This window comes from Cyprinus carpio, chromosome B25, assembly GCF_018340385.1.
Source record: "Cyprinus carpio isolate SPL01 chromosome B25, ASM1834038v1, whole genome shotgun sequence".
Taxonomy (NCBI): Eukaryota; Metazoa; Chordata; class Actinopteri; order Cypriniformes; family Cyprinidae; genus Cyprinus; species Cyprinus carpio.
Window position 1 is genome coordinate 23,836,082 of NC_056621.1, and position 13,732 is coordinate 23,849,813.

At 43.4% G+C, this 13,732-nt stretch overlaps 1 protein-coding gene across 1 annotated transcript; it reads left to right on the plus strand.

The window, feature by feature from the left end:
• The first annotated feature begins 1,649 nt into the window (after positions 1-1,649).
• LOC109070585 (charged multivesicular body protein 1a) lies at positions 1,650-10,558 on the plus strand. The gene is made up of 7 exons (XM_019087127.2): positions 1,650-1,827; positions 2,058-2,077; positions 6,849-6,926; positions 8,313-8,459; positions 8,541-8,669; positions 8,741-8,934; positions 9,752-10,558. Exons 1-7 carry the CDS (start codon positions 1,821-1,823, stop codon positions 9,771-9,773), a joined length of 597 nt encoding a protein of 198 aa, XP_018942672.1. The 5' UTR covers positions 1,650-1,820; the 3' UTR covers positions 9,774-10,558.
• Positions 10,559-13,732: the final 3,174 nt, after the last annotated feature.

Here is a 13,732-nt window from a genome sequence, read left to right on the forward strand (position 1 = left end):
AAATAAATAAAAATCATTATTTTCTGGGACGTTTAACCTTGACAGGGCCTGACCCTTTAGCTCGTCCTCCTCATAAAAACCATACAGTTCAATGACAGAACTCACCCTTGATCAGTGTCAGCGTCACCTCAGTCAAATGATGTCACTTCCTTTGAGTCATACCTTTAAAGACGCATTACACACATTTTATGTTGAGTTTTATGTAAACTTGACAGGACAGACCGAAAACATGGGGACAGTTGTGAAATGGAATTTATGTATAATTTCGTGTTTTTAATCAGTTGATGTGAATGATAACAACTTTAACTTGTTATTGATGGAGGTTTTTTTTCTAAATAACAGTTTTTAGCAAAACAAAACTATGAAAGCTGTAGGTCCAATTTGGCTGGGGACAAGGACAAGAACAGGATTTGTAATTTTCAAAAGTGTTTTTAATAAATTAAAAATATCTGAGAACCTAATGAATGACATATTCCTTTACAGAACAACTCACAGAAATCAACCATCGGTCAGTTTTAGACATTTTTTGGATGTAATACTTTTTATTCACTGTAACAAGTCAAGGACAGATAATATACATTTCTGCTAGAATGTCCCAACTGCATTGTGAAGCAGAGAGAAAGGACTTGATGAAATAAATGGAATGATCACAGGAAAGTTATTTAAGAATAGACCTAAATGTGCAGTGGCAGAGCCAGAGGGGTGTCCAGGGTGACATCTGATCGGCCACCCCAGGTGCCACCTGAACAGCAGAAAATACACTCACTAGTGTCCATAAACTAGTGAGAAAAATGTAATGCAAAAATTACATTTACATATTTACTTATAATTGCCTTTTTTATTATAATTAATAAAAATGTATAGATATAACATTATTATAAAAATGGTCTAATATGAACTTGTATACAAAACAATTGTCAGGGTTCCCTGTATAGTTTAGTTTAGAAAAATTGAGAAAAAATAAAGTGTACATTACCAGTAAAAAAGATTTTTAATGTTTTTTTTTTACGAATTCTCTTCTTCTCATCAAGCCTGCATTTATTTGATCCAAAATACAGCAAAAGCAGTAATACTGTGAAATATTTTTACTATTTAAAATAACTGCTTTCTATTTGAATATATTTTTAAATGTATTTTATTCCTGTGATTTCAAAACTGAATTTTTAAGCATCATTACTCCAATCACATGATCCTTCAGAAATCATTCCAATATTCTGATTCGCTGCTTATTATTATTATTATTATTATTATTATTATTATTATTATTATGTTGAAAACAGCTGAGTAGAATTGTTTCAGGTTTCTTTGATGAATAGAAAGTTTAGAAGAACAGCATTTATCTGAAATAGAAATCTTTTGTAACATTATAAATGTATTTATCATCACTTTTGATTAATTTAATACATCCTTGTTAAATAAAAGTATTAATTTATATAATTCCCATTTTTTATGCCAGGTTGGAGTTATACACTGATTTTCTGTCATGGACCTCCTGAATTAGCCTTGGCCACACACCCATGTATAAAACTCTAGCTCCGCCGCTGTAAATGCGGCAGGAGTGTAGTAAAAGATGCTCGAATACTTTCTGGAGAAGGTTCTGAAGAGAGGTTAGCTAGCTCCACAAGGTGGCGGTAGAGACGCATTCAGAACGCAAACCCAACGAAGAAGAAGCAGCACATGACGTCATGGTGACGTCAGTGCGCCGCTAAACCCGGAAGAGAGGAAGAAGCTCGAGTGGAGACACATAAACAAACAAATCGAGGAGCTGAAAACCATCAGATTAAACCAGCAGAGCGTATAAAAGCGCAGCGGACATCAACATGGACGGTAGGAGCACTCTCACTCGCTCGATGTCTCTTAAACACCGAGTTATCGATTCACTGACCTTCTTATGGATGTCATTTGATAAGTTTGTCCTACATTGAATCATTATAAATAACTTCATTCCGGCTTGATCTGATGGCTGGTGTAGTTTAATTACTCTAGTACTGCTGTTGTGTGATTATGAACATGTTTGAGTCATGTGAGCTGATCTCTGGTGTGTTTCTCTCACACAGACACACTCTTCCAGCTGAAGGTGACTATGTGTTTCTGTCTTCTCTCACTGTGGACGAGCTCTCATCTGATCTGTGTGTTTCTGTCTCCCCTCACTGTGGACGCGCTCTCGTCTGATCTATGTGTGTTTCTGTCTTCCCCTCACTGTGGACGCGCTCTCGTCTGATCTATGTGTGTTTCTGTCTTCCCCTCACTGTGGACGCGCTCTCGTCTGATCTATGTGTGTTTCTGTCTTCCCTCACTGTGGACGCGCTCTCGTCTGATCTGTGTGTTTCTGTCTCCCCTCACTGTGGACGCGCTCTCGTCTGATCTGTGTGTGTTTCTGTCTTCCCTCACTGTGGACGCGCTCTCGTCTGATCTGTGTGTGTTTCTGTCTTCCCTCACTGTGGACGCGCTCTCGTCTGATCTATGTGTGTTTCTGTCTTCCCCTCACTGTGGACGCGCTCTCGTCTGATCTGTGTGTTTCTGTCTTCCCCTCACTGTGGACGCGCTCTCGTCTGATCTGTGTGTGTTTCTGTCTTCCCCTCACTGTGGACGCGCTCTCGTCTGATCTGTGTGTGTTTCTGTCTTCCCTCACTGTGGACGCGCTCTCGTCTGATCTGTGTGTTTCGGTCTTCCCTCACTGTGGACGCGCTCTCTCGTCTGATCTATGTGTGTTTCTGTCTTCCCCTCACTGTGGACGCGCTCTCGTCTGATCTGTGTGTTTCTGTCTTCCCCTCACTGTGGACGCGCTCTCGTCTGATCTGTGTGTTTCTGTCTTCCCCTCACTGTGGACGTGCTCTCGTCTGATCTATGTGTGTTTCTGTCTTCCCCTCACTGTGGACGCGCTCTCGTCTGATCTATGTGTGTTTCTGTCTTCCCCTCACTGTGGACGCGCTCTCGTCTGATCTATGTGCGTTTCTGTCTTCCCTCACTGTGGACGCGCTCTCGTCTGATCTATGTGTGTTTCTGTCTCCCCTCACTGTGGACGCGCTCTCGTCTGATCTGTGTGTGTTTCTGTCTTCCCCTCACTGTGGACGCGCTCTCGTCTGATCTGTGTGTGTTTCTGTCTTCCCCTCACTGTGGACGCGCTCTCGTCTGATCTGTATGTGTTTCTGTCTTCCCTCACTGTGGACGCGCTCTCGTCTGATCTGTATGTGTTTCTGTCTTCCCCTCACTGTGGACGCGCTCTCGTCTGATCTGTGTGTGTTTCTGTCTCCCCTCACTGTGGACGCGCTCTCGTCTGATCTGTGTGTGTTTCTGTCTTCCCCTCACTGTGGACGCGCTCTCGTCTGATCTGTGTGTTTCTGTCTTCCCCTCACTGTGGACGCGCTCTGTGTTTCTATCGTCCCAGTCGTCTGATCTATGTGTGTTTCTGTCTTCCCCTCACTGTGGACGCGCTCTCGTCTGATCTGTGTGTTTCTGTCTTCCCCTCACTGTGGACGCGCTCTCGTCTGATCTATGTGTGTTTCTGTCTTCCCCTCACTGTGGACGCGCTCTCGTCTGATCTATGTGTGTTTTCTGTCTTCCCTCACTGTGGACGCGCTCTCGTCTGATCTATGTGTGTTTCTGTCTTCCCTCACTGTGGACGCGCTCTCGTCTGATCTGTGTGCGTTTCTGTCTCCCCTCACTGTGGACGCGCTCTCGTCTGATCTGTGTGTGTTTCTGTCTTCCCTCACTGTGGACGCGCTCTCGTCTGATCTATGTGCGTTTCTGTCTTCCCTCACTGTGGGACGCGCTCTCGTCTGATCTGTGTGTGTTTCTGTCTTCCCCTCACTGTGGACGCGCTCTCGTCTGATCTATGTGCGTTTCTGTCTTCCCTCACTGTGGACGCGCTCTCGTCTGATCTGTGTGTGTTTCTGTCTCCCCTCACTGTGGACGCGCTCTCGTCTGATCTGTATGTGTTTCTGTCTTCCCCTCACTGTGGACGCGCTCTCGTCTGATCTGTGTGTGTTTCTGTCTCCCCTCACTGTGGACGCGCTCTCGTCTGATCTGTGTGTGTTTCTGTCTTCCCCTCACTGTGGACGCGCTCTCGTCTGATCTGTGTGTTTCTGTCTTCCCCTCACTGTGGACGCGCTCTCGTCTGATCTATGTGTGTTTCTGTCTTCCCCTCACTGTGGACGCGCTCTCGTCTGATCTATGTGTGTTTTCTGTCTTCCCTCACTGTGGACGCGCTCTCGTCTGATCTATGTGTGTTTCTGTCTTCCCTCACTGTGGACGCGCTCTCGTCTGATCTGTGTGTGTTTCTGTCTTCCCTCACTGTGGACGCGCTATCGTCTGATCTGTGTGTGTTTCTGTCTTCCCTCACTGTGGACGCGCTCTCGTCTGATCTGTGTGTGTTTCTGTCTTCCCCTCACTGTGGACGCGCTCTCGTCTGATCTGTGTGCGTTTCTGTCTTCCCTCACTGTGGACGCGCTCTCGTCTGATCTGTGTGTTTCTGTCTCCCCTCACTGTGGACTCGCTCTCGTCTGATCTGTGTGTTTCTGTCTTCCCCTCACTGTGGACCGCGCTCTCGTCTGATCTATGTGTGTTTCTGTCTTCCCTCACTGTGGACGCGCTCTCGTCTGATCTGTGTGCGTTTCTGTCTCCCCTCACTGTGGACGCGCTCTCGTCTGATCTGTGTGTGTTTCTGTCTTCCCCTCACTGTGGACGCGCTCTCGTCTGATCTATGTGTGTTTCTGTCTTCCCTCACTGTGGACGCGCTCTCGTCTGATCTGTGTGTTTCTGTCTCCCCTCACTGTGGACGCGCTCTCGTCGTCTGATCTATGTGTGTTTCTGTCTTCCCTCACTGTGGACGCGCTCTCGTCTGATCTGTGTGTGTTTCTGTCTTCCCCTCACTGTGGACGCGCTCTCGTCTGATCTGTGTGTGTTTCTGTCTTCCCTCACTGTGGACGCGCTCTCGTCCTCGCGTTTCGCGTTTCTGTCTTCCCTCACTGTGGACGCGCTCTCGTCTGATCTATGTGCGTTTCTGTCTTCCCTCACTGTGGACGCGCTCTCGTCTGATCTGTGTGTTTCTGTCTCCCCTCACTGTGGACGCGCTCTCATCTGATCTGTGTGTTTCTGTCTTCCCTCACTGTGGACGCGCTCTCGTCTGATCTGTGTGTGTTTCTGTCTTCCCTCACTGTGGACGCGCTCTCGTCTGATCTATGTGTGTTTCTGTCTTCCCTCACTGTGGACGCGCTCTCGTCTGATCTATGTGTGTTTCTGTCTTCCCTCACTGTGGACGCGCTCTCGTCTGATCTGTGTGTGTTTTCTGTCTCCCCTCACTGTGGACGCGCTCTCGTCTGATCTGTGTGTGTTTCTGTCTTCCCTCACTGTGGACGCGCTCTCGTCTGATCTTGTGTGTTTCTGTCTTCCCTCACTGTGGACGCGCTCTCGTCTGATCTGTGTGTTTCTGTCTCCCCTCACTGTGGACGCGCTCTCGTCTGATCTATGTGCGTTTCTGTCTCCCCTCACTGTGGACGCGCTCTCGTCTGATCTGTGTGTGTTTCTGTCTTCCCTCACTGTGGACGCGCTCTCGTCTGATCTATGTGTGTTTCTGTCTTCCCTCACTGTGGACGCGCTCTCGTCTGATCTGTGTGTGTTTCTGTCTTCCCTCACTGTGGACGCGCTCTCGTCTGATCTATGTGTGTTTCTGTCTTCCCTCACTGTGGACGCGCTCTCGTCTGATCTGTGTGTGTTTCTGTCTTCCCCTCACTGTGGACGCGCTCTCGTCTGATCTATGTGCGTTTCTGTCTTCCCTCACTGTGGACGCGCTCTCGTCTGATCTGTGTGTGTTTCTGTCTTCCCCTCACTGTGGACGCGCTCTCGTCTGATCTATGTGTGTTTCTGTCTTCCCTCACTGTGGACGCGCTCTCGTCTGATCTATGTGTGTTTCTGTCTCCCCTCACTGTGGACGCGCTCTCGTCTGATCTATGTGTGTTTCTGTCTTCCCTCACTGTGGACGCGCTCTCGTCTGATCTATGTGTGTTTCTGTCTTCCCTCACTGTGGACGCGCTCTCTCGTCTGATCTGTGTGTTTCTGTCTCCCCTCACTGTGGACGCGCTCTCGTCTGATCTATGTGCGTTTCTGTCCTCCCCTCACTGTGGACGCGCTCTCGTCTGATCTGTGTGTGTTTCTGTCTTCCCTCACTGTGGACGCGCTCTCGTCTGATCTATGTGTGTTTCTGTCTTCCCTCACTGTGGACGCGCTCTCGTCTGATCTGTGTGTGTTTCTGTCTTCCCTCACTGTGGGACGCGCTCTCGTCTGATCTATGTGTGTTTCTGTCTTCCCTCACTGTGGACGCGCTCTCGTCTGATCTGTGTGTGTTTCTGTCTTCCCCTCACTGTGGACGAGCTCTCGTCTGATCTATGTGTGTTTCTGTCTTCCCTCACTGTGGGCGCGCTCTCGTCTGATCTGTGTGTGTTTCTGTCTTCCCCTCACTGTGGACGCGCTCTCGTCTGATCTATGTGTGTTTCTGTCTCCCCTCACTGTGGACGCGCTCTCGTCTGATCTGTGTGTTTCTGTCTTCCCCTCACTGTGGACGCGCTCTCGTCTGATCTATGTGTGTTTCTGTCTTCCCTCACTGTGGACGCGCTGTCGTCTGATCTATGTGTGTTTCTGTCTTCCCTCACTGTGGACGCGCTCTCGTCTGATCTATGTGTGTTTCTGTCTCCCCTCACTGTGGACGCGCTCTCGTCTGATCTATGTGTGTTTCTGTCTTCCCTCACTGTGGACGCGCTCTCGTCTGATCTGTGTGTTTCGGTCTTCCCTCACTGTGGACGCGCTCGTGAGGGCAGTCTCATCTGATCTGGGACTCTTGTCTTTCTCTCCAGTTCACGTCCAAGCAGCTGGAGCGACTGGCCAAGAAGGCAGAGAAGGACTCCAGAGCCGAGCAAGCTAAAGTGAAGAAGGTACGGGAGCACTTGTTCTGAAGACATGGACACGGACACGGCCCTAGTTTGGACATTTGAGGATCCCACTGTGTTATCTTAGAGGCTCACTGTTAATGATGAATCATGTGTCATGCTCCGAGCTGAACCCTGGTTCAGTCTTCATACAGTGCTGGCCAGAATCTCCAGAGCACTAGTATTTCAGCAGTGTTTTCAGTCTCTGTCGTCTCACTATGATGATATGAATACATGAATTTCATCTCCAGCTGCTCTGAGAGTCACTTCATTAGCATTTTACCGTTTAATCTGACAACACTACCGTCATATCACATACACAGCAGCTGCAAGTTCCTCACGGCAACCCGTCAAAATAAAAAGTTTAGTTTAACATGAAGAAACTGTCAGAAATATATCACTGTTTAGCTGTCTTAAGACTCAATGTTACTACAATGCTACTACTAATAAATATTAATAAATCTTTATTTTTAAAGGAATTATTTTTCATTTTAACAGTAAACGTCTGTTGTGCAGCACTTTGTTTGCCAAAAGATTAAAAGGTTTTTCATTTGATTAGGATTAAATTTAGGATTTTTATTAAATTGAAATGTTTTATGCCTTCATCTGATTACCAGAAAAATTAAGAAAAACATTTTATATGGCCCTATTATTGTTTAAAAAAGGACCCTATACAAAAAACGAAAAGGTTTAAAATACAGGCCTGTGACTCTTAATTTCTTTTTATAAATTCACCATTTGTAAACTGATGTTCACTGTTCACTTTTAGAAATATCAATAGCATTTGTATTAAAACTATGTTAATTGAATGTAATATATATATATATATATATATGTTCACTGTTCACTTTTAGAAATATCAATAGCATATATATATATATATATATATATATATATAATTATTATTTATTTTTTTTAAATCGAGAATCGAACCAAGAATCAAATGGAGAGCTTGTGAATCGAATCGGGACATCTGAATCTATACCCAGCCCTAATTAATGTTGATAATGCAGTGAGATGTTTGTGCTGCACACAGAGATGTGATCTGATCATCATCAGTCTGTCTGGAGTCATATGAAGAAACAGAACAAACTGAGACAGACTCAATCCAGAAGAACTGTGTCTCCGAGACGCTTCAAGAAACCTTCCTGCAAAGCTCCTGAGAAACTCTGCTCAAGTGCACCGAGGACAAAAGCTGCTTTAAACACAGAGCACGTGCCACCAAATGATGATTTCACACACTACAGCACAAGATAGAAATAACTGACTTAAAACCAGTTTTAGCTGCTGAAAACACTAGTGCTCTAATGAATTTGGCCAGCAGTGTAAAAGAAGTTTCACTTGTTTAACTGTTGTGTGTGTGTGTGTGTGTGTGTGTGTGGGGCTCTGCAGGCGCTCCAGCAGAAGAACGTGGAGTGTGCGCGTGTGTACGCAGAGAATGCCATTCGCAAGAAGAACGAGGGTCTGAACTGGCTGCGCATGGCGTCTCGCGTGGACGCCGTGGCCTCGAAGGTCCAGACGGCCGTGACCATGAAGGGGGTGAGACGACGACTGCGTCCCGATCGCTATGATCAGCATCCCGAGGACTGATCTGAGTCTTAATCCCGCTTTATTTCTGAAGTGGCGAAGAACATGACGCAGGTGACTAAGGCTCTGGACAAGGCTCTGAGCTCCATGGACCTGCAGAAGGTGTCGGCCGTCATGGACAAGTTTGAGACGCAGGTGCAGAACCTGGACGTGCACACCTCGGTGAGTGCTCTGCTCCTTCAGATCCTTTTTCTCGTGCACGCGTGGTCTCTGAGAGCCGCTGGTGTGTGCAGGTGATGGAGGACTCCATGAGCTCTGCCACCACGCTGACCACGCCGCAGGAGCAGGTGGACGATCTGATCCTGCAGATCGCGGAGGAGAGCGGCCTGGAGGTGCAGGACCAGCTCAGTCAGCTGCCCGCCGGAGCCTCGGCGCTGGGAGAGACCTCAGTGCACTCGCAGGAGAGGGAGGACCAGCTCTCCAGACGGTACGCTCAGCCACTCACATTACATCACAACAGTTTGAAGCGGGGGGTGCGATGTATATCATCTGCCATGATACCGAGATATTATCGAGTCTATCACAAAAAACCAAATGAAACACACTACAGAGCGGGATGACGTCTAGTAGGTTAGACTAGTGCATGCGTCTATTAAAACACATTTAGAATGATCACAGAAGTCAAGATATGGAGCAGAAAAGTATGTATTTATATTATATAGTTAATATCAGACCAAGAGCACCATTTTCTTTTCTCCAAAAATCAGCATGATCACATATGTGATATTGATTTTATGCAACAGTTCAATAAACTGAAGGTTTAATAATAAGAGACTGACGTTTTAGACACCATATTGCCTGTTTTTGCTCAAAGCCACGGCACTGTTTTGAGTCTCTCGCAATGACTCACTTATTAACAGTGACTTGCTGCCACCTACTGGCAGTTTTAATTTCACATTTAAAGTATCTTTTCATTTTTAAAATAATTTCAAATATCAGTTTTGTTTATTAACGGGTGTACACTTTTATAAAAAAATGCCTTTATGATGGTAAAAATGCCCATAAAAGGTAACGATCAGTTTGGAAAAGGTTAATTTCAATCACTGCTGTGAACTGATCACCACACAGAGTATGAAGAATATCAAAACTGTAGAAGTCATACTAGCACAATAACACACTCCACAAAACATGGTGTGACTGTGGTTCTGGATAAAATCCCAGAGAACATGGAGATGTGTGTTTTTGTCCTGCTCTGAAGCGTGTGCTGCGTGTGCCTGACTGATGCTGATGATGTTGTGTTACAGGTTGGCAGCTTTACGTAACTGATGGCGTTCAAACTTTTCCTGCGTGGAGGACTTTATCAGATTTTTATAACCTGCTCCATTTATGAACATTATCTCCCACACTTTACGATGAACACAAGCACTCTTTATTTCTGTGTCTCTATCATCAAACGTGACTGTGTCTGTGGAAAGAGCACAAGTCCTGTCTCCTCTTTATGTCTGGAAGAGAAAGCTCAGGAAGCTGGTTTCTGCTCTACGGTTGAGAAGTTTGTGGTGTAGTGTGTGTACAGCACACGTGTGTGATTAGGTGCTTCTTGTGTTCAGTGCCTCAGGAGTCTATGAATCCACACACACACACACACACACACACACACTATAGTGTAATGGAGATCAGCTCGGTGTAGGTTTAGATCACTCTCTGCAGGTGGTTTTCTTGTGTGCATTTATCATGTAAATAAATCAAATAATTCTGATATTAGCTCTGACACAGATCTTGTTTGGCATATTCCAGTGCCTTCTCATTCTCAGGCATCCTAGCCGGTTAAATAACGTTTGAGATGATGTTCATCTCTGTGAAGGCTGTCGGTGACACTGCTCTGTCATCACAGCACAACAGCACCGTTTACACAGGGGATGGCATACAGTGATCTTAGATGACTGAGAAGCTGAAATCAGAGAGTGTTTTATTTGGGATATGCCTCTTCTAGTTATTCATGCGGTAAATAACTAGATGTTAGAAATTGTCCACTACACATACATGTTTTATTACTGTTACTGTATGTTTATTGAATGCAAGTACATAATAAATTTTCTGATCTTTCATCTGAATGTTTGTATTTGTTCTTATCACTTAATAAAACTATGCTTTTTAAAATGTTTTTTGAAAGAAGTCTCTTCTGCTCACCAAGGCTTCATTTATTCAAGCAAAATACAGTAAAACAGTACATTTGTGAAATATTAGTACAGTGTAAAGCAGCTGTTTTCTTGTGTGAATCTCTGTTAAACTGTAATGTATTTTCTGTGATGTGCAGCTGTATTTTCAGCATCATTACTCCAGTCTTCAGTGTCAACATGATCTTCAGAAATCATTCTAATATGCTATCTTACTGCTCAACAAACATTTCTGATTCATTTGTCAAATGAATAATTATCATGTTAAATATTATCATCATGTAGTAATGTGTTGATTCATTTAGACCGGTGGCCCCCGCTTCTACATTTAAGACACATCTAGTGCCTTGAAACAGTGTCAACATAATGATAAAGTTACACAATATGAGGGTAAATGTCAACATGGACATACACACTGTAACAACTAAAGGTTCCTGGAGGCTCCTTTTGGGGTTCTTCACGTCGCCACACCGGAGGAACCTCTGTAGAGCCGTTCTAAAAGAGGTGGCTCTCCTCATCTGAGCAACTTTAACGGCTCCTGGAGGAACCCTTTATTAAGAAAAGAAAAAAAATATTTTAAATTTTAATAAAATAAAACAAATGCATATAAAACATTGTTTATTGATAAACAACAACAATATCCATAGTTTCAAATAAATAATCACCTTCAGTAGTCAGTACTGCACATCACAATCCCATTCAGGGAAACATCAGTGTTAATGCTGTTATAAACAAAACATAAAACATTTACGCCTTGACAAAACTGTAAACAAATAAATGTGACTCAAGTATCTGAGAACTTTTAAAAAATGTACTTAAAACATAATACAATTTAAATTAATAAAATAAAATACAAATTTTAGTAAAATTTTATGTACAGTGCAATCAATAGTAACATTTTCTTTTCTGTTCTAAATGGAGGTCACTGATTGGGAAAATTCACACAGGACATTTTAAGAAATCGATATAAGCCTCAAGATGTGTGTAGTTTAATAAGCCTTTTTCACATTTCCGTGTTTCTCAGCAGCAGAAGTCGTCATAGTTGGGTAAACCTCAAGAGCAGTGAATCAGAGACTAACACAAAAATATATTTTTTGCATTCACATTTACTCAAATAGCAAAAGAAAGACTCTGTGATAGCCCTTTCACGACTTTCAATCAAAGGAAAAAAACTGACAGAGACTGATAACAGCAGTCAGAAGTGAGGACGATGTCTGATATAAATCAAAGTAAAGCGTTATAAATGTACATGTAATGAAAATGTACATAAATGGGTTTTTTTTAATCAAAATATACGAAAATTGTGAGGATTGACGATGCTGATGACCGCTGAAAGACATCATCAGTGTTGTGAAAATGGTCCATGATCTCCTCCTGAATGCCCAGCAGATACAGCAGAAAAAGAGTGCACTTTAGTGTACTTTTAACTGCTTTTCTGTATAATGTTGAACAGAACATAGGCACTCATAGTAAGATGAGCTCATGTCGGCAGATTGGGTATGACACAGGTATTACAATGATAAGGTAACTTTTCAGGATATTACTCCATGTCCCCACTTTCCAAAAGCATAGAAATCACACAGAATGGAGTGTATTGAAAATCTGAAATAGCACAAAGTTTCCTGTGAGGGGTAGGGTTAGGTGTAGGGCGACAGAATATACAGTTTGTACAGTATAAAAACCATTACGCCTATTGGATGCCCCCACTTTTCACAAAAACAAACCTGTGTGTGTGCACTATATAGTTTGTATACACACATGCACAAACTCAGACTGACCTCATTTATCATATCCAGTCCAGCACAGCAGGATCATCATGTAACAGGCAGGGCAAGGCTAGGATTTCTCAGAAGATAATAATGAAAAAAGAAAAGAACTGTTAATAAGCTATAAATAATTGAATATTTTAGAAGGGGTTCTGGTGTGTCTCTTATTTACACACCTTCAAAAGATGGGTAGGTCCAGAGAGGTCTTTTTTTTGTCAGATAGCATCAGACATCAGCAACTGTGCACTGCCCTCACATCTGAGGTGTCCACTACAGAGCCATATTCATGAAACATATGCAGAACACATTTCTTTATTACCTGCTGAATATAAAAAGAATACATGGATCATTTTTTAACGGTTTCATTCAGTTCAGTGTAACAGTGTATACAGTCATATATAATTTTGGATTAGGCCAAGCTGAAACACTATTTCAGTTATTTCAATGTCAAATAAACTAATAAATAAATACTTACATAGTGCTGCTCTGTGAACCCTTTGAGATTTTAAGAGAGAGCTCATGTATACTGGATTTTCTGAGGAGAGATAAAAAAACAAAAAATAATTGTAAAATTTTTAGTTGTATATACTGTGGCTGGTTTGTAGATTTTGTATGTCCTTTTGATATTTTATTTTTATTTATTCATTTGTTATGACTGCCAATTCTGACTGTGAACAGAACAAGTGTGAAGTGTGAAGTGTGAAGTTTTAAAACCATTTAGTCTTTTCTAATCATACAAGTTCAGACGGCAAGTCCCACAAAAGTCATTACGTTCCATCACATTCCAATAAAGTAAATATTAATAATGTTAATAATAATAATAATAATAATAATAATAATAATAATCAGTCATATTTCATTTTTGTCACCATGAATCTCTGGGTTGTTCCAGATGCTGGCTTTTACAAGTGAGATCTTCCAGGTCCCACTTTAATGTTAACAGATGTTATAATAACCCTTTTTAAAATGGGAGTTGGTGCGAGGAACAGCCGAAACTAGTGCTCTGTCCTCCTGATCCCTCACGCGTGCCTTTGTTGGGTCAGTGCTGCATCTTCTCAGGGATTTGGCCTGTACGTATGGAGTACGTAACAGTGTCTCAGAGGATCTACTGGAAATGACCAATCACGCAAACAGTCTCAACACTGACCCCACAGTCTTATCCAGAACATGCCAAAGACTCTAGTGTCCAGATGTGCAACAGAAAACACGGTTCCTCCGGGGGTTCACATACATTTGCATGCCGTTCTTCAGTTTTGTAGTGCGATGGTGAACTTGATGTCTATTGATTTGGAAGTAGAAATGAAGTGAAGTCCTCTGTCAGTACATTTCTTCTCAGAGTTATTGC

Excerpts from the sequence above, each read along its gene's own strand:
- LOC109070585 (XM_019087127.2), top strand. Across the intron at positions 8,460-8,540 it reads CGGCCGTGACCATGAAGGGG|GTGGCGAAGAACATGACGCA; the intron begins GTGAGACGACGA and ends TTTATTTCTGAA. Across the intron at positions 8,935-9,751 it reads GAGGACCAGCTCTCCAGACG|GTTGGCAGCTTTACGTAACT; the intron begins GTACGCTCAGCC and ends GTTGTGTTACAG.